The sequence below is a fragment of the Phocoena sinus genome, chromosome 7 (assembly GCF_008692025.1).
Source record: "Phocoena sinus isolate mPhoSin1 chromosome 7, mPhoSin1.pri, whole genome shotgun sequence".
NCBI lineage: Eukaryota > Metazoa > Chordata > Mammalia > Artiodactyla > Phocoenidae > Phocoena > Phocoena sinus.
Genome location: NC_045769.1, coordinates 62,869,362 through 62,893,040, shown reverse-complemented (window position 1 = coordinate 62,893,040; position 23,679 = coordinate 62,869,362). Strand labels below are relative to the sequence as shown.

The window sequence follows — 23,679 nt, the reverse complement described above, 5'->3', positions numbered from 1 at the left end:
CATCTATAGGTGTTACTAAAAAAATAATTTAGGATAGTGTTAAGAAGAAGAAATTACTCCATAAATTTGATGTTTAAGGATTTTTTGCCTTTAGATGTAAGAGATTTTCTGTCAAGGGTGCTTTTCAAGTTTACACTTTTCCAAACACACAACGGCAGGCCACATGTAAAAAGAAAAGGCCAAAAACATACCACTATGGAGGGAAGGAAGGAACCTAAATATTGTGGCAGATCAGAATGGGACAAAACCAAAAGGTGCTCAGCCGGGCTGAAGTCGTAGTCTGCTGGGATCAGAAGCAAGCAGTGGTGGCTGGGAGTTTGGCTTCTGTGAATAAAAGGATTAAGGGGACTTTAAGCAATTCAGTTGGACTCCGGCTTGAAGCAGTGTCTGGGGTGGTTCTCCAGGGCTGATAAAAAGAGGCTGGGAAAAGAATGGGATAGGGGAGGGGTCATATGATCCTGTGTTCTGACTATGGCAGTTTCTTCCATGTTGTCCTCCGTCACTTGAGGTAGTGCTGACCGTTACCTGGCACTATGGCTTTTAGCCAGCCTCTGACTCCAGGTGGTAGAAGGATATATAAGCAGCTGGGCCTTCTGCCACAGGGATGGACTCTTCCATATACCTAATAGGACTGTGGAACAGGTGCACAAAATGCCATTTTAAAACCTGGCTCTGGGCTAGAGACTCAGAGAGCTAAGAAGACACAGCCCTAAAATTATTAGACACTAGGAGGGTGGACACAGTGGAAGTGAAAAGGAAAACAGAATCCTTCTCCTCCTCACAGCGAGCCTGCCAACTGATACTTCAAAACACATGAAGAAATCTAAGGCTAAGCAAAACAACCCACCAAAACAACAAATGAAGCATAAATACATTTGGAATGAAATTAAGTTCATGGAACAATCTGAAGGAGTGAAATAAGTAACTATTAACTATAAGAAGGAAAACTATTTGGGATAAAACATGTAAAAACTAAAGAATCAAAAATGGGGGGGCAGTGTTTACTGCATGGTTATGGCATGCATAGATTCTTGGGCTCAAAACGAGGATAGAACTGGAAAATTTATAGTTAAGCAAATATCTTAAACAGGTACGGTAATCACTAATAAAGTATAGAAAAATAATGTCTAGTTTCTAAACCAACAGAAGGAAAAAAGGATTTATAGAAAACTTTATTAATCCAACAGAAGAAAGGAAATGAGAAAAAAGAATTAGAGGGAAAAGGTGGTAAAAAGAGATTTCTGTGCGTATGAATTATTGAATTATCACACAGTCAGTTTTTCCCAGGATCTCTATTCTATAAGCAGTGATGTTTAACAACTGACTGTGTGGGGATGGGGGGCTGATTTGTATTGTTTATACTGATTTCTGTGAGGTAAATACTCCTACCATGGCCAATTTCAAGCTACCAAAGTAACATCAGTCTGTTCACAAAACTCTTGGAAATGTAACAGTAATATGTAGGGAGCTTGTATTTGCTGGCTCCAGCATACTGCTGTTTGGGATAGACAGGCTTTTCTCCATGGTCTTCATACTATATATAATTTTGACAATAAAATAAAAATTAAAAAACCCCAGATTCTATGCATTTTACTTCTCTAACTGAACCCATATGGAAATTTATTGGGAAACCAGGAGTTGATGGCATTCTGTTATTAGAGTATTTATCATATGGTTATGGAAGGCTAATAATTTATGATCCTTGCTAGAAAAGCCAGATCAATACAGAGATAAATGTCCTCGGCAGAATAGAATTTATATCATCCAGATGATAATTGACCACTGTGTCATACGTTCAATCATTTGTCTCATTATCTGATAAAAAGAGCCAGAAGTCTAATATGTATGTGATTTATTAATGCACACTAATGTGAAACCCATGACCTATCTAACCTGTTACCTGTCCTTGGCAACATAGTATACAGTTGTCTACCGCCAGTAATAGGATCCTACAAAGAGGATCAACAGCTTTTTAAATGCTAGACATCTTTTGTTGAATTAGAACAGATCAGAGAAATGCTTGAGCTATAACTCCCTCTCTTCCTTTCACTTCTCTCTTCCCCCCAGTCATGGGTTCCTACTCTTTTTACTTTTTTTTTTTAGCACAAGTAGTTTGCTCTAGAGCAGGGTGGGTGGGTAAATGGTCCTGAAATAGCCTTTCATGTCACTGATTTGCTTCTATGAGTATATTTAGCGACACAGTCATTCCACATCACCTGTCTATGCATGTCACTGAATTACAGTGGCTTGAAGCTCAGGACACACCACAGTACCAAAACAGGGAAGTGGCATGTTCCCTGGAGAGAGAGAGAGAATAGGGAAAAGGAAAAAGGAAAACAGAAAGCTAACCATTTAGAAATCTATGCACAGAGTTAGTTCACTAACAGTGGGAGTAGGAGCTATCCACTCACCCCCACTTTCTTTCTCAACCCCCAGGAATATTTGTTCCGTGCAGCATCTATGCGCCTATGCTTTGCTTTGCAAGGCTTAATCAGAGGGCCCATTATTTATCAAATTAAAGGCTTGGCTGCCTGAGAGTTCCTTTCCAAAAGGATTAGGGTCTCTAATGAGGCTTTGATGTAATAGATGGAGCTGTTCTCCTCCTTCATGTTCATGGAGGGGCTTTGAGGACTCCCCACGCTCTCTCTGGCAGTTGGTCTCCCTTGCCTAAAAATGAAAAATATTTTGTCTTACGGAAATTTAGTGCTTAAAGAAGGCTTCATATTGGTGTCCTTGGTATGGGCGGGAGGGGGTGAAGCGTTCATTTCTTGGTCTAAAACCACAGAGGCGCAACACTAACTGGCTTCCTTGGGTGGCCACTTCGTCAGGAAGAACTGTCTCTCCACAGTGCAAGAGAAGTCATCATTTTGGCCTTGTGATTCATCGCCCTTGGAAGGTTTTTTTGTCAGAAACTGGGCAGAGGGATGGCAGGTGACAGGCATGGTAGTGGTTTGTGTCCTCAGGAACATGAACCAAGGCAGCCAGTAGCTGTGCAAAATCCTGATTTGCATAAGACATTTACAACTACTTATTATCTGACAGTATTTTCTCCAGGTTTTTCAGTAGTGGTTAGGTTGTTAATGAAAACCTGGCCTAGTTTATTTTCCCCAATTTGATCTCACACCATTAATAATATTCATATAATTGGCAATCAGCCAGAGAAGTGTTTAGTCAATTTAAATATTTACCAAAAGAACACACGTTAAGGCAGGGCACTGAATGTGGGCAGACACAATGCCAGCAAGACTATTGAACTAGGCCATTATCTTTCCTCTTTCCTCCACCTTCATTATATACTATGGCCTGAAATTTTATTTGGAACCATTATTGTCATCATTTAAGAGGCAAATGTGACTGTCCTGTTGTTTCCCTGCCCACTTACATGATGCTCCAGTCCTCTTCCCACCCTCTCCCACTTTTTGAGTTGCTTTTAATTCATGGACTAAACTTTTAAAGCTATCTTCTTTCCATTCTTTGCAATGAACAGCACATGGTAGCTTGGCACCCTGCCTTTATTTTCCTTGATGGATGCCAGCATCTGGGCACTGCATTCAGGCATCAAGGGACTTAACTGTACAAAAATTCACCAAGTTGCTGGTAGATATATAGTCTTGGATTAAGATCAGAGAGCTCTGTGTTTCCTTGAATTGGCCACCCAGGGAGAATTTTTTTACTAGATGGTTCTTTGAAAGAAGATCTCAGTTGGGATTAAAGGGTGTTATAAGAAACAACCCTATGAAACCCATGGCCATGTTAACTGGAGGGAAATAGTATTTATTACAGTATATGAAGTCATTTCTGTGAAAACTCAGGAAGGACATGTATCTCTAGTCTCCTTACCAGTCAACACATACATCATCATCATCAACATTCTTCAAGCAGCTGGTCTATTTTTATATAATGAATTTTAAGAAATAGAGAACAGGCTGCATTTTCCCTTTCACATTGGCTGCTTGAGAGCTGAGCCAAATTTGTGGCCACCTCTAACAAAGTAGTTTATTTGGTATTCTAATTCCTATTTGTGTTCCCTAATTTCCCTATTGTTTCACTTTTCTCTTCTGCTTTTAATTATTTTTATCTTGCCTTATTACACATACCTTTATTTATTTAAGCACATGTTGTTGTGAGATGCCTTAAATTATTTCTAGAACAAGATGAAGTATTAAAAATCAATTGCATCTGATGGTAGGAATTTAAAATGATGCAGACACTTTGAAAAATAGTCTTGTAGTTCCTCAAAAGGTTAAACATAAAGTTATCATATGATCCAGCAATTCCACTCCTAGGTATATACACCCAGGAGAAACATATGTCCACATAAAAACTTGCACACAAATGTTCATAGAAGCATTATTCATAATAGCCAAAAAGTAGAAACAACCCAAATGATGAATGGATAAACAAGATATGGTATATCCATACAATGGAGCATTATTTAACAATACAAAGGAATGAAGTATTGATATATTCTACAACATGGATGAACTTTGAAAATATTTTGCTAAGTGAATGAATCCAGTCACAAAAGACCACATATATTATATGAAATGTCCAGATTAGGCAAATCCATAGAAACAGAAAGTAGATTGGTAGTCTCCTGGGACTGAGGAGGTTGAAGGGAAGTTGGGAGTGATTGCTAAAGGATACAGAGTTCCTTTTGGGGGTGATGGAAATGTTCTAAAAGTTTATTATGGTAATGGTAGTTAAATTGTATGAATATGCTAAAACTTTGAATTGCATACTTTAAATGAGTGAACTATATGGTATGTTAATTATATCTCATTAAAGCTGTTATAAAAGTCGTTTGCGGGCTTCCCTGGTGGCGCAGTGGTTGAGAGTCTGCCTGCCAATGCAGGGGACACAGGTTCGTGCCCCGGTCCGGGAAGATCCCACATGCCATGGAGCGGCTAGGCCCGTGAGCCATGGCCACTGAGCCTGTGTGTCCGGAGCCTGTGCTCCGCAATGGGAAAGGCCACAACAGTGAGAGGCCTGCGTACTGCAAAAAAAAAAAAAAAAAAAGTCATTTGCAGCAATCAACTGTAAATTTTCTGAAGTAGTTTTTGCTGCTTTTCTTACACTTTTAATTTTCACTTTGTGCTAGACATGCACACTCTAGTTAAATCCACTTATTTTCTGCAGGATCTGCAGACTTGTTTGGGATTGTGAGTCTCCAAGAGTAGGGATAGACGTCTCTATAGAATGCAAATTCTCTCTGTATTATTTAGTTTGGGTCATTTGATCCATCAGGCAAAGCTTGTGGTTGTTCAGTGGCAAGTTCCAAGCCTGTGGGCATTAAAGGCGGTTGTTCTACTTCCACTCTTCCTTGTTTTTTGCAGACCCAGTCTCCTCTATCTTGTCATCTTACTCTAGCTGGTAGTGAAAATAAATGAGTAAGAGTGGTCAGAGAAGTAATAGAATAACTAAAAGATACAGCATCACTACAGACAAGGAAAGAGAATATTTCTGGGGCAGGTCAACAATGACCATCAGTGAACAGAGAGGTTGAGTAGAATGAGAAGAGACCATTGAATTGGTAACTTAAAGGCCTTTGGTTTCCATCAAGAGAGGTTGTAGTTGGATACTGAAGGTAAAAAAGTAGATAGGTCACAAAGATTTAGCTACAGGTACGTCCTTAAGTTTAAGTTGGCCCAAGAGTCCACTGGTGGTCCCTTCTTTTTTCTTTATATATTCTTGATTTGTCTTCAAGTTCCACAGCTACAGCCGTCATTTTCCCCTTGCCATTTTCTTAATTCAGACTGTATGCTTCCAAAATGGATCCTCTCCGTGCCTACTTCCCTCCAACTTACTGTCTAATATGGTGCCAGTTGATTTTTTTTAACATCTTTATTGGAGTATAATTGCTTTACAATGGTGTAACAAAGTGAATCAGCTACATGTATACATATGTTCCCATATCCCCTCCCTCTTGCCCTCCCTCCCACCCTCCCTATCCCACCCCTCTAGGTGGCACAAAGCACCGGGTTGGTCTCCCTGTGCTATGCAGCTGCTTCCCACTAGCTATCTGTTTTACATTTGGTAGTGTATATATGTCAGTGCTACTCTCTCCCTTCATCCCAGCTTACCCTTCCCCCTCCCTGTGTCCTCAAGTCCACTCTCTACGTCTGCATCTTTATTCCTGTCCTGCCCCTAGGTTCTTCAGAACCATTTTTTTTTAGATACCGTGTTAGCATATGGTATTTGGTTTTTTTTTGTTTTGTTTTTTTGTTTTTTTGCGGTACACAGGCCTCTCACTGTTGTGGCCTCTCCCGTTGTGGAGCACAGGCTCTGGACGCTCAGGCTCAGTGGCCATGGCTCATGGGCCTAGCTGCTCCACGGCATGTGGGATCTTCCTGGACCGGGGCACGAACCCGTGTCCCCTGCATCGGCAGGCAGACTCTCAACCACTGCGCCACCAGGGAAGCCCATGGTGTTTTTCTCTTTCTGACTTACTTCACTCTGTATGACAGACTCTAGGTCCATCCACCTCACTACAAATAACTCAATTTTGTTTCTTTTTATGGCTAATATTCCATTGTATATATGTGCCACATCTTCTTTATCCATTCATCTGTCGATGGACACTTAGGTTGTTTCCATGTCCTGGCTATTGTAAATAGTGCTGCAATGAACATTTGGGTGCATGTGTCTTTTTGAATTATGGTTTCCTCAGAGTATAGGTCCAGTAGTGGGATTGCTGGGTCATATGATAGTTTTGTTTTTAGTTTTTTAAGGACCCTTCATACTGTTCTCCATAGTGGCTGTATCAATTTACATTCCCACCAACAGTGCAAGATGGTTCCTTTTTCTCCACACCCTCTCTAGCATTTACTGTTTGTAGATTTTTTGATGATGGCCATTCTGACCGGTGTGAAGTGATACCTCATTGTGATTTTGATTTGCATTTCTCTAATGATTAGTGATGTTGAGCATCCTTTCATGTGTTTGTTGGCAATCTGTATATCTTCTTTGGAGAAATGACTATTTAGGTCTTCTGCCCATTTTTGGATTTGGTTCTTTGTTTTTTTGATATTCAGCTGCATGAGCTGCTTGTATATTTTGGAGATTAATCCTTTGTCAGTTGCTTGGTTTGCAAATACTTTCTCCCATTCTTAGGGTTGGCTTTTCGTCTTGTTTCCTTTGCTGTGCAAGAGATTTTAAGTTTCATTAGGTCCCATTTGTTTATTTTTGTTTTTATTTCCATTTCTCTAGGAGGTGGGTCAAAAAGGATCTTGCTGTGATTTATGTCATAGGGTGTTCTGCCTATGTTTTCCTCTAAGAGTTTTATGGTGTCTGGCCGTACAGTTAGGTCTTTAATCCATTTTGAGCTTATTTTTGTGTATGGTATTAGAAAGTGTTCTAATTTCATTCTTTTACATGTAGCTGTCCAGTTTTCCCAGCACCACTTATTGAAGAGGCTGTCTTTTCTCTATTGTATATTCTTGCCTCATTTATCAAAGGTAAGGTGACCATATGTGTGTGGGTTTATCTCTGGGCTTTCTATCCTGTTCCATTGATCTATATTTCTGTTTTTGTGCCAGTACCATACTGTCTTCATTACTGTAGGTTTGTAGTATAGTCTGAAGTCAGGGAGCCTGATTCCTTCAGCTCTGTTTTCCTTTCCCAGGATTGCTTTGGGCATTCGGGGTCTTTTGTGTTTACATACAAATTGTGCAATTTTTTGTTCTAGTTCTGTGAAAAATGCCATTAGTAGTTTGATAGGGATTGCATTGAATCTGTAGATTGCTTTGGGTAGTAGAGTCATTTTCACAATGTTGAGTCTTCCAATCCAAGAACATGGTATATCTCTCCATCTGTTTGTATCATCTTTAATTTCCTTCATCGGTGTCTTATAGTTTTCTGCATACAGGTCTTTTGTCTCCTTAGATAGGTTTATTCCTAGGTATTTTATTCATTTTGTTGCAATGGTAAATGGGAGTGTTTCCTTAATTTCTCTTTCAGATTTGTCATCATTAGTGTATAGGAATGCCAGAGATTTCTGTGCATTAATTCTGTATCCTGATACTTTACCAAATTCATTGATTAGCTCTAGTAGTTTTCTGGTAGCATCTTTAGGATTCTCTATGTAAAACATCATGTCATCTGCAAACAGTGACAGCTTTACTTCTTCTTTTCCAGTTGGGATTCCTTTTATTTCTTTTTCTTCTCTGATTGCTGTGGCTAAAACTTCCAAAACTATGTTGAATAATATTGGTGAGAGTGGCAACCTTGTCTTGTTTCTGATCTTAGAGGAAATGGTTTCAGTTTTTCACCATTGAGAAGGATGTTGGCTGTGGGTTTGTCATATATTATGTTGAGGTAGGTTCCCTCTATGCCCACTTTCTGGAGAGATTTTATCATAAATGGGTGTTGAATTTTGTCAAAAACTTTTTCTGCATCTATTGAGATGATCATATGATTTTTCTCCTTCAGTTTGTTAATATGGTGTATCACATTGATTGATTTGTATATATTGAAGAATCCTTGTATTCCTGGGATAAACACCACTTGATCATGGTGTATGATCCTTTTAATGTGCTGTTGGATTCTGTTTGCTAGTATTCTGTTGAGAATTTTTGCACCTATGTTCATCAGTGATATTGGCCTGTAGTTTACTTTTTTTGTGACATCTTTGTCTGGTTTTGGTATCAGGGCGCTGGTGGCCTTGTAGAATGAGTTTAGGAGTGTTCCTCCCTCTGCTATATTTTGGAAGAGTTTGAGAAGGATAGGTGTTAGTTCTTCTCTAAATGTGTGCTGGAATTCGCCTGTGAAGCCATCTGGTCCTGGGCTTTTGTTTGTTGGAAGATTTTTAATCACAGTTTCAATTTCATTACTTGTTGTTGGTCTGTTCATATTTTCTGTTTCTTCCTGGTTCAGTCTTGGAAGATTATACCTTTCTACGAATTTGTCCATTTGTTCCAGGTTGTCCATTTTATTGGCATAGAGTTGCTTGTAGTAATCTCTCATGATCTTTTGTATTTTTGCAGTGTCAGTTATTACTTTTCCTTTTTCATTTCTAATTCTGTTGATTTGAGTCTTCTCCCTTTTTTTCTTGATGAGTCTGGCTAATGGCTTATCAATTTTGTTTATCTTCTCAAAGAACCAGCTTTTAGTTTTATTGATCTTTGCTGTTGTTTCCTTTGTTTCTTTTTCATTTGTTTTTGCTCTGATCTTTATGATTTCTTTACTTCTACTAACTTTGGGCTTTGTTTGTTCTTCTTTCTTTAGTTTCTTTAGGTTTAAGGTTAGATTGTTTATTTGAGATTTTTCTTGTTTCTTGAGGTAGGATTGTATTGCTGTAAACTTCCCACTTAGAACTGCTTTTGCTGCATCCCTTAGGTTTTCGGTCATTGTGCTTTCATTGTCATTTGTTTCTAGGTATTTTTTGATTTACTCTTTGATTTCTTCAGTGATCTCTTGGTTATTTAGTAGTGTATTGTTTAGCCTTCAGGTGTTTGTATTTTTTACAGTTTTTTTCCTGTAATTAATATCTAGTCTCATAACGTTGTTGGAAAAGATACTTGATACGATTTCAATTTTCTTAAATTTACCAAGGCTTGAGTTGTGACCCAAGATATAATCTATCCTGGAAAATGTTCCATGAGCACTTGAGAAGAAAGTGTTTTCTGTTGTTTTTGGATGGAATGTCCTATAAATATTAATTAAGTCCATCTTGTCTGATGTGTCATTTAAAGGTTGTGTTTCCTTATTTATTTTCATTTTGGATGATCTGTCCATTGGTGACAGTGGGGTGTTAAAGTCCCCTACTATGATTTTGTTACTGTCAATTTCCCCATTTATGGCTGTTAGCATTTGCCTTATGTATTGAGGTGCTCCTATGTTGGGTGCATAAATATTTACAATTGTTATATCTTCTTGTTGGATTGGTCCCTTGATCCTTATGTAGTGTCCTTCTTTGTTTCTTCTAATAGTCTTTATTTTAAAGTCTATTTTGTCTGATATGAAATTACTCCTCCAGCTTTCTTTTGATTTCCATTTGCATGGAATATCTTTTTCCCTCCACTCACTTTCACTTTCTGTATGTGTCCCTAGGTCTGAAGTCAGTCTCTTGTAGACAGCATATATATGGGTGTTGTTTTTGTATCCATTCAGCCAGTCTGTGTCTTTTTGTTGGAGCATTTAATCCATTTACATTTAAGGTAGTTATCGTTATGTATGTGCCTATTACCATTTTCTTAATTGTTTTGGGTTGGTTATTTTAGGTCTTTTCCTTCTCTTGTGTTTCCTGCCTAGAGAAGTTCCTTTAGCATTTGTTTTAAAGCTGGTTTGGTGGTGCTGAATTCTCTTAGCTTTTGTTTGTCTGTAAAGATTTTGATTTCTCCATCAAATCTGAATGAGATCCATGCTGGGTAGAGTAATCTTGTTTGCAGGTTTTTCCCTTTCTTCACTTTAAATATGTCCTGCCGCTGCCTTCTGGCTTGCAGAGTTTCTGCTGAAAGATCAGCTGTTAATCTTATAGGGATTCCCCTGTATGTTATTTGTTGGCTTTCCCTTGCTGCTTTTAATATTTTTTCTTTGTTTTTAATTTTTGATAGTCTGATTAGTATGTGTCTTGGCGTGTTTCTCCTTGGATTTATCCTTTATGGGACTCTCTGTGCTTCCTGGACTTGATTGACTATTTCCTTTCCCATGTTAGGGAAGTTTTCAACTCTAATCTCTTCATATATTTTCTCAGACCCTTTCTTTTTCTCTTCTTCTTCTGGGACCCCTATAATTCGAATGTTTGTGTTTTTAATGTTGTCCCAGAGGTCTCTGAGACTGTCCTCAATTCTTTTCATTCTTTTTTCTTTATTCTGCTCTGCAGTAGTTATTTCCATTATTTTATCTTCCAGGTCACTTGTCTGTTCTTTTGCCACAGTTATTCTGCTATTGATTCCTTCTAGAGAATTTTTAATTTCATTTATTGTGTTGTTCATCATTGTTTGTTTGCTCTGTAGTTCTTCTAGGTCCTTGTTAAACGTTTCTTGTATTTTCTCCATTCTATTTCCAAGATTTTGGATCATGTTTACTATCGTTATTCTGAATTCTTTTTCAGGTAGACTGCCTATTTCCTCTTCATTTGTTTGGTCTGGTGGGTTTTTACCTTGCTTCTTCATCTGCTGCATATTTCTCTGTCTTCTCATTTTGTTTAACTTACTGTGTTTGGGATCTCCTTTTTTCAGGCTGCAGGTTCGTAGTTCCTGTTGTTTTTGGTATCTGTCCCTAGTGGGTGAGGTTAGTTCAGTGGCTTGTGTAGGCTTCCTGGTGGAGGGGACTGGTGCCGGTGTTCTGGTGGGTGGGTGGATCTTGTCTTTCTGGTGGGCAGGGCCACGTCCAGTGGTGTGTTTTGGGGTGTCTGTGAACTTAGTATGATTTTAGGCAGCCTCTCTGCTAGTGGATGGGGTTCCTGTTTTGCTAGTTGTTTGGCATGGAACATCTAGCCCTGGGGCTTGCTGGACATTGGGTGGAGCTGGGTCCACCCAGCAGAGACAGAGATCTCTAGGAGAGCTCTCACCTATTGATATTGCTTGGCCGGGAGGTCTCTGGTGGTCAAATGTTCTGGACTTGGCTCTCCCACCCCAAAGGCTCAGGCCTGATACCTGGCCGGAGCACCAAGACCCTGTCAGCCACACAGCTTACTCTTGTTTCCAAGAGACCCTGCAGGCAGAGATCCAGGAGACTGACTGATCCCAGTTCATTTTTTAGAGTAACGATCTAATTGTGTTATCTCCCTGCTCAAAAATGCCACTTCACTGTGACTAAGAAGGAAAACCCAAATTCACTGGCATGCCTTCTAGGTTCTGAGTAAGATGTTTGTGGTCACATTTTCACCCCATCTATTACAATTGTATTATTCTCTTCCACTGTGTTCCCCATATGAGCTATGCATTTTACCAATGGGCTTCCATTCCTACTGTACTCTCTGCTTAGACTGCTCCTCCCCTGTACTTCTGTCAATATCCCTTTCATCTTCTAAGACCCAAGTGTCATCTCTCATGTGAAACACTTGTTCTCCTAACTAGGATTGTTTACTTCATCTGAGCCACTCTAGTGCTTACACTTTTTAGCCTTGAATTATTTTTATTTATATCTATTCTACTACTTGTTTCTAAATTCCATGAAAGCCAGCATCTCACTCCAGGCATCTTTTCTTCCAAGCACTTAATGCAGTGCCATTCACAGTAAATACCTAGTAAGTGTTTGAATGAACCAGTGCATTGAATCCCAGCTGGGTCTATAAATATTTTATTTGTGTAAGTTTGGTATTATCCCAGAAGATAAATTTTTTATGGAGGCATATATCTTTTGTTTGTTTTGTACTCTCCTATCCCCTACCTCAGTCCTGGAGTAGTCCTGAGCATGTAATGGTCATGCACTATGGAACTGGTTGTTCATTTCTCATAGGGTACTGGGTACTAGCTGGGTACTGTCCATTGCTTCTCCTTGTAGGGAAAAAAATGCATACAAATGAGAATTATAGATTTAATTCTGGACAGCATGGCAAGTAGGATTAAGGGAAAGATTAGAATTCATATATTCCCTGGCACTTAAGCCTGGACTAAGAAGCAGACCATAACTGTCTGTCAAAATGGAAACTGATTTTTGAATCAAAGAAATTAGCCAGACATTCAAAAACAGGAGTGCCCAGAGGCCTGAACTTGAAAATGCCAAAGTTCTTTGCTTTTGCTAAGTTGTCAGACCCTAGAAGTCCCCATTCTCCCTGAACTTTGAAACTTCTGATCAGGACATCTATCGAATAGTAATTTTATACTGGGTCGTGGCAATCACATTGAGAAAAAGTATCTAATTAATGGGCACAGTGTTATTCAAGTCTGGGTCAAGGACCCTTTGCACATTAATATTTCTTTTTATAGCACTCATCCTGCTTGGAATTGGGTATGCTATGGCTGTCTTCCTCCAAGGCGCTGACCGTAACCCCACCATCTAGTACAGTGGTTGGCCCATATAGCTGTCATTTATTGAGTGCTTACTATGTACCAGATACTGTACATGGATTATCTCATTTACTGCAGACAGTGACATTATTACCATTTTATAGAAGAAGAAACTGTGGCCCAGAGAATTAAATTAACTTGCATATCATCACATACCTATAAGAAGTAGAGTTAGGTTTGACCCTAACCCCTGAGTTTTAACCTTTATATATTACTACCCCAATGATAGGCACCAAACATTTTTTAAAATGAGTGAGTACGTGTGTCATGCTTGGGTGAATAATAGTGATTGAGTATACTGTTTTTAAATAAGTCAGACTGTTTTAAATATTTGAGATTAATAATAATTTAAATATAATATACATTATATATGTTACATGAATCTATATTGTATCAATTAATAATTAACATAAAGATTAATATCTTTAAAAACTGGGGCTTCCCTGGTGGCGCAGTGGTTGAGAGTCCGCCTGCCGATGCAGGGGACACGGGTTCGTGCCCCCGTCTGGGAAGATCCCACATGCCGCAGAGCAGCTGCGCCCGTGAGCCATGGCCGCTGGGCCTGCGTGTCCGGAGGCTGTGCTCCGCAATGGGAGAGGCAGCGGCAGTGAGAGTCCCGCGTACCGCAAAAAAAAACAACAACAAAAAAACCTGGACGTGCCAACATTTAGGTTATTTTGCCCTGACTCACCCACATTTTATATACCCATTTCCTTCTGAGTTCAGCCATCACTTCCCTCTGCTCCTCATCTTACCTGGGCTGCTTCAAGCAAATATTTCCTTAATTTCCACCTGAAGCCAAGACCTCTAACAGAAGACAGGGCCCATCTCTGGTTTCCTGGCCGAGTCTAGGGCTGACCTGTGGCCAACCTCAGCCCTGTGCAGAAGCCCCAAAAGACAGCAACAGCCAATACCCAGATCCTTGGGAAGCGATAGCACTGCAGCCTGAGAGATGGAGCCATCACAGTATTCCCATCTCCCAGGGGCCATGCCTTCCCCGCTCTTTGAACCAGAGGGTGGGATTTGAACGCAGATTTAATTGTCCAGTGAACTAGTTGCTGGGGCTCTGCAATGAAGTGATGGCTCATTTTTTTTCAGCCCCCTGACTGAACTGCATGGCTAGAGTGGCCTGGAGAAACATGTTTAATTGCAAAGTATTGATACTTTTCCCAAATAAGGAAGAAAGAAACAACGAAAACAGGAGTGAGAAGGTGGTGACTTGGGGCCACTGGTTACAGCCCTTAAGACAGCCTTAGTCCTAAGACATGGACAGCAGGATCTTTCTTGGCTACAGCATGTCCAGTGGAGGGTGTGCTCATCCCCAGTCTTTGCAACTTGGAAAGCACAGCTGAAACCGAAGAGGGAAGTGGCAGTACAACAATAATAAGACTGCACCTCTGCCACCATGCCCTCCACTGGCTTCTCCTTGAACAGCTTCTGTGTCCCCTGAGCCCCATCTTGTCTCGTTCCTAAGTTCTGGCCTGGTTCCTCTTGACCCTTCTCCTCACTTTGCCTCCTTGCTTGGCATTTTTACTCCTCTTTCCTTGGTATAGTAAACTCTTCTTCCCTCGGCCCCTCCTGGCCGTGGCCCAGAGGTTGTCCGCCAGACAAGCCACGCTTGAGGATCTAGAATTTCTGTTACCATATCTCCTTCCCTAAGAATACAATGAGTTAGTCTGGACTTTTCTAATTATTTACTATTGGTCACGGGATCAAAGACATAAAGGTAACATGAAGAGGTAGTTGTGTTCGCAGGTGTCATGCAGGCCACGACCCTGGGTCATTCTGGGTTACGTGTGGTGGCTCTCTGCCCTAGGACTGCCCTCCAGTCCTGGACCCTCTTTTTGCACTGAGACTCTCTCCAGCTACCATGGGGCACATTCCTTAACTCTGGAGGGAGAGTCTGTCCTACCTGTTCTTAGAGTTTATCTTTCGGCTTGAGACCACCCTACACTTTTCCTCCAGTTGTCTTCTTCACCTTCTGAGAGTCTTCTCTGGGTGACAGAAGTTGGCTCTTCTCTCTCCCCAGCCTCATGCTTCTGGAAATGCCATGTTCTTCCACTTCGGTTTCCTTCCTGTGTTCCCTTGAGCTCACTCTGGACCTTCAGTGCTGATGGCTTTGTCTAAAGGTAGGGCTGACTAGCTAATCTTTCTAACCCTGCACCTGCCTTCTCCTCACCCTAGTGACCTCAGGCAAGATGGCAGCTGCCCTGTGGTCCTGCTGCCCTGTAGCCTCCCTCCCACTTTGCCACACAGGATCTGCTCCCATTACCCACCTCATAAAAAGAACTGAGCTTCCTGTTCTAAAACCCTCCATCCTACCCTCTGAGGACTTTTTTCTTTCAGTGAATCCTGACTTTTTCTCTGATTGATATGCTTCTGGACCTCACTTCTCTGTTTCAGATTAGGACCCCACTACGTGTGAAGTTAGTGTACAGTTTCAGTTCTCACCAGTGAGACTTTAAAACGCCACCATGTGCAATATTTGCAAACTTCATGAAAACTGAAATGGAGTTAAGTATTCCACCAAACGGGAAGGTTTGGTTTTGCCGAAATAACGTATGCAATGTCAAGTATCTCAGCCTGCCTTCTTTTGAGGCATTAGTCATCTTGAGAAAATGCCTGCTTTTGTCATAGTCCTGTCTTCCAAAATGGAAATTTCCTTCCAAGACAGAGCACCATGGGCTCTGATAGTTAACCTGTAATTAGTGTACCCTCTGCAGGATCTCTCCTCTTGATGAAGAGGCCTCTTTGTCACTCAGGCTTCTGTCTGCTGATGATAGGAACTGCAGATGCAGTGCATCACAGGGCAGGGAAATGCTTGCTCAAATCAGAAACGTTTAGATATTTGGTGCCAATGGAAACACTTAACAATCTAAGCAGCAAACCCAAAGAAAACAGCAGTAAGTATAAAAGACAGAATATTTAAAAAGGAATGAGAAGAGACATAAGTTTCAAGTTTTCATCTAGTTTTGCCCCAATGTGTGGAATAAGATTGCTCACCCTCCTGCTTTTCTCACCAAGTTCACCAGTATTTTTAGTCTTTGACTTGATCAGCTTCTCTTTATCATGTGTAGTTTAGTCATCAGTAAGCATCCGTTCGTGACTCTTGATAAACAGCTCCCCCTTGCAGGCGTCTGATTCTTTGGTTATGAAATGGCAGTTTACAGTGGCAAGGTAGCCGTGTCTCGACAGCATGATCCTTTGGGAGCAAACGGAAGGAGCACAAGCACTGCCAGCTCCAGAGCCCAACGCAGGAGCCCGACCTTGTTTCTTGTTAAGAAATGCCTCCTAGACTTCCCTGGTGGCGCAGTGGTTAAGAATCCGCCTGCCAATGCAGGGGACACGGGTTCGAGCCCTGGTCCGGGAAGATCCCGCATGCCACAGAGCAGCTAAGCCCGTGAGCCACAACTACTGAGCCTGCGCTCTAGAGCCCGCAAGCCACAACTACTGAGACTGCGAGCCACAACTACTGAGCCCATGCGCCCAGAGCCCGTGCTTCGCAACAAGAGAAGCCACTGCAGTGAGAAGCCCACGCACCGCAACAGATTAGCCCCCGCTTGCCGCACATAGAGAAAGCCCGCGCGCAGCAATGAAGACCCAACGCAGCCAAAAATAAATAAATTAATTAATTAATTAAAAAAATAGAAATGCCTCCTTTCTGCCTGCTTCTGGCAGAGGCCAGGCTGGGAGATCCCAGCAAATGGCTGCAACAACCTGTGTTTAATGTGGTGGCACTAATGAATTCTGAGAATTAATCTTCAGCCAAGAATGCATGATGGAAGGTACTAGAATTTCAAATTAGGTAATGGATTAAATTTCCTTCAGGGCTGAAATTTGCTTCCTTTTTCTTCTCGTGGACTTTTCTGTCATATTCAAACCACCTTCCATGGCCTTGTAAATCCAGGTAATACATCTCATGGTAGTTTTAATTTTTTTATTCTTTTGTTCTGTATCTTAGCACAGAGATAACCACACCTAAATCCACATTTTAAAAAATGACTTTTAAAAAGTCTGGGACTGAAAGAATTACTTATGATTTTGGGAAAAAAGCAACATTCCCTAAATTTAGTCCTTGTTCAATTTCTTTTTTCCAGAGTAAAAGATTCTGGGAAGAAGAACTGAGCTTGGTGAATGTATTTCCCCAATTCAAGACAGTCTTCTGCAGAAACTGCAGCCTACAGGTGTCTCAAACATGCTGGTGACAATTAGGGGCTCTGAGTGTCTCCCCTCAATCAGCTGAGATAAAGACTCAGCCGCCAATTTCAAGAGCCTAGTACTGATTTCTCACAACAGAGCTTCCAAGGATGTCATTTGCAGGGCCCTGGTTCTGGTGATACAAAAAAGGACCTGTGGCCGAGTAAGTTTGGAAACATGGATTTAAACAAAATTAAGCTGTTTTCTTTACCTCCATACTTCTAAGAACATTTAATATGCTCACACGCACTATGAAACTCCAGATTTACTTGGTTTAGAGAATCACCAATGTTTCCCAAACCTTTTTGACCAGAAGACTAGTTTCATTTTTCAGTGGAATGTCTCATGTGTCTAGTGTTTCACCCAACTTACCTCACACTGGCTGGCCCCCATTTTCCCATACAGAGGTCAACGTTTTATGCATTTTCTTGTAAAAACGGCTCAATCCCCTGCTGGGGGAAAATATTCTGCATCTGGAATTTGCAATTCCTGGTTTAATAAGCAATCTGAAAATGAAGAAGTATATTATAACTTCCTTAATTTTCCATGTTTGTTCTCCAAATCAAGTTAGAGGATTTAATCATGCTTATAAAAGGACATGGAGGCTGTCAGGAGTTCTTACCGATCCCGGCTGTCAATTCTATCTTAATCCGCTAAATCCCTGCCTGAAAGGAGAATAAGACAGAAATAGCAAGCTGAAAACATAACAGTATGAGTTTGGGGCACAAAACTGCAACATCTTAAGCAATAAAGAACATGCCCTAGTTAAAGTTGGTAAAAGGACTAAAGCAAAGGGTCGTTCTTAGATGTTCAAAGGAGGCAGTTTAGGAGGTGAAGGTCAACGTTCTGGTGACCTCCTGAGTGCCCGGCTACACAGCTTGCCTAGGCTGGTTTCTTTCATTGCTGATCCAGTTTCCCAACCTTGAAATGCCTTCTATATCTTCTCCACATATTGAGTTCAGTTTAGTTCCAAAAATTCCCTCCAAACTCAGCTCAATCCTCTTTCCATTAAGCCTTCTCTGGCTGCCCCTCACCCACTGCTGCCTAGTATTGTTTTGCACGTTGTACCTGTGCCATTTTAACAACACATTGCAGAGTAGGAGGGTTCTCTCATGGGAGCCAGGGAATTGACCTCATCACTATCAGGACTTGACCTCAACTTCCTCACCTCGTAAAAGAAGGGTTTCGAATAGAAAATCTTGGTCCCCTAGCTCCAAAACCTTATGCTTTCGTGTGACTATTTCTTATTCTAAATATAAAAGCAAACACTGGCTTCTGCTGTTTCCTGTGTTTCTCTTGTCCTTCCATCTTTATAATAAGATTGTCGATCTTTGAGGAAAATGGTTATAATTTTTTATGAATTCATCTATTTTGACTAATTCCAGCTGTGCAATAAATGTTTGCTGAACAAATGAAATGAAATGACCTGGTATCTAGTAATGCTTGACTTTCACCATATCTGCTCCTAACATAGAACTTTCCTCTATTTCTTAGTAAAATAATAAGTCCATTTCATTCTGGCTCTTTGCTCCCCATGAGAAAAAAAAGTATGCAAGAGTGTTTTAGAATAAGGCTGTACCCTCAAGGTCTTCCTGCCCTTCTCCTAAAAATCCGCCAATGCAGTTGGATATGTCACAGGTCTGCTTAGCATTCTTCCCATATACACTCGGTTTCAGTTTTGCTGATCCGCTGGTATGACATTCAGCCCACTTGGGCCTTCCTGAGAGAACTAACAAATAAATCCTCTTGATCATTCCTTCAGAGAGTAGAACACCTACCATCTTTATTTTTTGGATCTCCAGGAGACAACAGATTCATTGTTGTTTCTCCCTTGTCTGATTATCTCACTTCATTATTTAGTCCTCATTTCTCTTACTCCTTACTCTCTCCTTCTAGAGAGAGATCCCTTCCAAAATACCAAATGATCTTGCAACCTTGTTTGCAACCTTGCTCTCCCACTGGATGCTAAAATTATGAAACAAGATATAGCACCTTGACTTGCACCCCCAGAATCTAGCAAACACCTGTTTTCATAAGACTGGAGTATGGGTTTCCTGGCTTCTCTCAAACCCTATCTAAGGAGCTTTAATTACCGGAAGTACTGTTCCAAGGCACCTATCCTGAGGGAGAAGGTAGAGGCAGCGCCTGCTCACTTTCCCATTCACCTGCTTTGAATTTCCTATTAATTATTACACCTCCCACTTTCAGCCCCCTTGAGTTTACTCATCTAAAGTTTTGGCACTAGTCAACAAGCAGTTGAGACTTGCCCAGAAAGCAAAAAAAAAAAAAAAGGTGGGGAAACCAATTAAGAAATCGGTCTCCCTGTGTTTGGGGATATACTTGGGTACAGGAAGTATGTCTGTTTGGTGATGAGAGACAGATGTAATGTGACCTGCACCAGATCCCTGGACAGGCTTAGCTGGGGGTCCCAGCAGTTTCTGGTCTCCTGTCCTACCCATGCCCTCTGGGGGGCTGGGGGTATGTGCAAAGCCACCATGTGCATCTTCAGTAGGAATTCTCAGAGGACACAGACTTTATTTGGGGAGTTTTTATATACCATCTCTCAAGCTAGGAGGATGAGGCATATACCTGTATTACTGACCATATAAACTATCAAGAGGTTCCTTTTTTCCAGGTGCTTAGGGAAACGTTAGCATTTATTTTCCTTTGGTAGTCACATAATTATATACGGATTAATATACATGGAATCTAGGGAACATTGCTGATGTAAAAACATGAACGGAGTATTTTTTTAAAGGATGTGCACTGATTTTTTTATTTTTTAATATAATAGATTATACAAAAGGCCCCTGGACCCATAAAAGTCGAATGATTGATTTCTCCCCATAGCGAGACAGAGGTGGTATTTATAGTCGTGCAGGCAGCAGAATGGAGATAATCTAGGTTCTTTTGGCTTTTCTAGCTGAAAGCTCCAGTTCCAATAGATAGGAAATCCCTGAATCAATTCTAAAATGGGATGATTGGGAAATTTACTGAATATCTTTCAGGGCTAGAAGTCGAGGGATGCGAAAGTGGTTTGAAATGCAAAGATTAAGGCCTTTTTGTAAAACCAACAGTTGAGGATTGTTCTAGGAACTCTGCTTACATGTTTTGAAAGGATGCTCAGGGTGAGGCTGAACATTTTACCATTTGTCAGTGCATTTCATCATTTTAAATATGTTGTGTTTTACATGTTGCTGGCATGTCACTATTGGGAAAACTGGAAACATTTATTTCATGGAGTGGGCAGAATGGCATCTAGTATTTATCCTAAGCCTTCCAACATGAGCTAAATAAAAGCTGATAACTTAAAAGAGCAGATGTTGAAATTTCTTCCTCCCGTCAAGGGCAGCTACTCAGAATGGAAATGCAATGGTAATTGGAGGGGTATTCATCAGATTCAATTTCACTAGAGATTTCCTGTGTCAAAATCATCTTTAATAATATACATCACACAGCAAAATGTCCTGAATCATTGTTTTCTTTGAAAAGGGCATTGAACCTGAAACAGAAAGTGGTTATACCGGTGCGGTTTTAACCAATTAACCACAGAGCAGTTTAAATGCAACCCAATTTTTACCATTTTGTATGGACTTTTTGTTCCCTGTTTGAATAATTCCATTCCAATTCATCTGAACTATATTCTAGTCACTTCCTGTTCTGAGGTTTTTCTGCTTCTTCAGAAGATATTAGAAATCAAGGGGTTGAATTTTCTCTGTGAAAGTTTTTTTATGATTCGTTTCTGTCCTTGCAAACTCCTAAATGCATTTCCCCCACCACCAAATAGTGGACATTTCATATACTTCTAAAATAAAGTACATAGACTAATCAACTTGGCTCCATTGTAAACATTTTTCTGTAATGAAAATTCAGACAGAAAATTCAGTCTGGCCAGTCTATTTTTCAGTGTTTTGAATATTTCAAATTAAATTGATTGTGTTTTCAATATATATTTAAAGCAAACTAATAGATTTCTGATGTTTTGATCAATTCAACTAGTAGAGAATGTTTTTTTCTGTTCTCATAACTATGAATAAAGAAAGAGCTATGTTAAGGTTAGTGATCAGGTTTTATAAATGAGCTTTTTCTCCTCCTCTCTCCCATATTTACAGGGGAGCCAGGTTTCTAAGATTGTACTTCAGTTGTTTGTTGATTTTTGTGAACAGGTGTCTTATTAAGGATTTTGAAAAGCGGCCTTCCGTCACACATCTCCTCGACCACCCATTTATTAAGGGAGTCCACGGGAAGGTTTTGTTTCTGCAAAAACAGCTGGCCAAGGTCCTTCAAGACCAGAAGCATCTAAATCCTGTTGTTAAAACCAGGTATGGTCCTCGGCGTCTTCCTGCTTCCTCTCTCTGATTATTTATGAAAGAAAACGGCATGTCATGTGTTTTGATTTGCCCAGCATTATTACTGGTAATCACATCCCTGCATTTTTAAGTTTCATTTACATGACATTAAGTACTCCATGCCCGGTGGACGAGAGCAGGAGAGCTTCAGAAACAAGCTGCCCATTTGTGCTCTTATGGCTGATTTCTCTCAACTGGCTGAAATCTCACTCCACCCTCATGTTCTAGTTAAAAACCAATGCGTATATATTTATATTTAATATACATGTAGATTTTTAAAAATTCCACCAATAAAGAAAACTGGATGAAAGCAGCCATGGCTGAGATCGTGTGAGAAATCTTTACTTGGCTATTGCAGGCTAGAGAGTATAAGTATAAGTATAAGGTGGTTTTGGAAAGATTACAAGTTAAACACTGGAGGCTTTTTCTCTAAAGTGCTCTGAGCCCATTTTCTTTAGTTAAAAATTCCTTAGAGGCAATTTAGTATTTTTAAATGATTTTCCCCCCAGATATCATCTATGCTATCTAAAGCAACTGTGATTTCCCCCCTCTCCTATTTTTATAGGGTAGATTAAAAAAATAAATGTTTATTTTCAAGGGCAGTTGCTTAAAACAGTATTCTGTGGTGGTCTCTAAGAAATAGATCTTTGGTTTCTGTCCAGAGGGTGGCAGAATTTCTCTTTAAAAAAAACTACATGCAAATAAAGCTGCTTCCGCAGCTAAGCAATTATTTGGTTTTACAAAACTGGCCAGGAGGCAGATAAGCTCTAATCCATTATTACTAAAAGAACATTCAAAGGACTGGAGGTGAAGAAACTAAAATATCACAAGTCACAAGTTCTGGAAATATTCATGTATTCTGCAGAAAACTGTTTACAAATCAAAAAGCATCAGAACTCTAGGAGCTAGAGGCATAGTTTCAAGGTGACTATATCTTGCCGATCCCCCCACCCCCAACCCAGGTTCCCTTTTTGATAGCTCGAAACAAATTTTTTCCTACTCTTTTCCCTTTTCCACTGCAATTTCTCTTTCTATGGCTTGCCCGTGGGGTAGAGAAACGCAGGGAAATTCTTGTAACTTGGTGCCTTTTGAAGCAGTAGAATTTGTGTTTAAGCCCCAGGGAACTGAAATCTTTTCTTCCTCTGCTTTTGTTCCTATCCACCAGCCACCACCCCTCTACCACACACACACACACACACACACACACACACAGCGCTGCCGCCAAAAATGAAGATGAAATATAATACAAACCAAGCAAATAAAACAAGCTCAGAATTTAAATGCTCTCCGTTGAATCAGGTATCTTCTTGTTTCTTCTGATTTGCTGCAGAACAATTTCTGAAACTTAGTCGCAAAGTTATTCAGATTTTCACTTTTGCCTGAATTTGCCTGTCCAGATGTGTGTCCTCTTTTTAAACACTTTTCTCCCTTTGCCATAGAAAGCCAGGACTCCAGGCTCTCTCACCCCCTCTCTCTAATTTCTCTTTATCTTTGTTAACTCCTTTGATGTCGAAGGCCTCATAGGGTCAAAGACCCTTCTCTCAGGGTCTTTGTAATCTTCAGTTTCACTCAGAAGTTTGTGTTTCTTTGAAAAAGTCACTAAAAAATACAACCTCACAAATAGGTATCAAAACTTTAAGCAGCCACTTCTTTAGGAGAAAGGAAAATTCTAAAGGAAACTCGCTGCATGAAATTAACACATCTTACAACCTGTCCTACACTATTACTTCCTCTTAGCAAGTGGCAGGGAGTTGGCTACATGGGTGTTTTTTTTAAGCCCATCCGGAAAAATTCTCAAATATCATTTGATGCTGGTAATTCAATATATTTATAAAGTTGTGAGTTTCCAAGTTAAGGTGGAAAAAACAAAGAATTATTGAAGTGAGCGCATAGATGAGTGAGATGAGTACCCAATTTACATTTTTCTGCATAGTTATGGTCACACAGCAAGTGGTACAATGCAGTGGTTAAAAAAACCCTGACTCTGCCAGGTTTGAATCCCAGCTCAACCACTTATGGACAAGTTATTAAATTTCTCTGTTCCAAAATTTCTTCATCTATAAGATGGAGATTATTTTGAGGGTTGACTCAATACATTAAAAAATACTTAATGTTGGGCTTCCCTGGTAGCGCAGTGGTTGAGAGTCCGCCTGCCGATGCAGGGGACACGGGTTTGTGCC

At 40.3% G+C, this 23,679-nt stretch overlaps 1 protein-coding gene across 1 annotated transcript in view; it reads left to right on the top strand.

The window, feature by feature from the left end:
* MYO3B (myosin IIIB) overlaps positions 1-23,679 on the top strand; it is a 428,930-nt gene that overhangs the window by 176,020 nt on the left and 229,231 nt on the right. Inside the window, exon 9 of the mRNA XM_032638633.1 lies at positions 21,317-21,472. Within this exon, the coding sequence (XP_032494524.1) occupies positions 21,317-21,472 (156 nt within the window). The remainder of the gene's footprint in view (positions 1-21,316; positions 21,473-23,679) is intronic.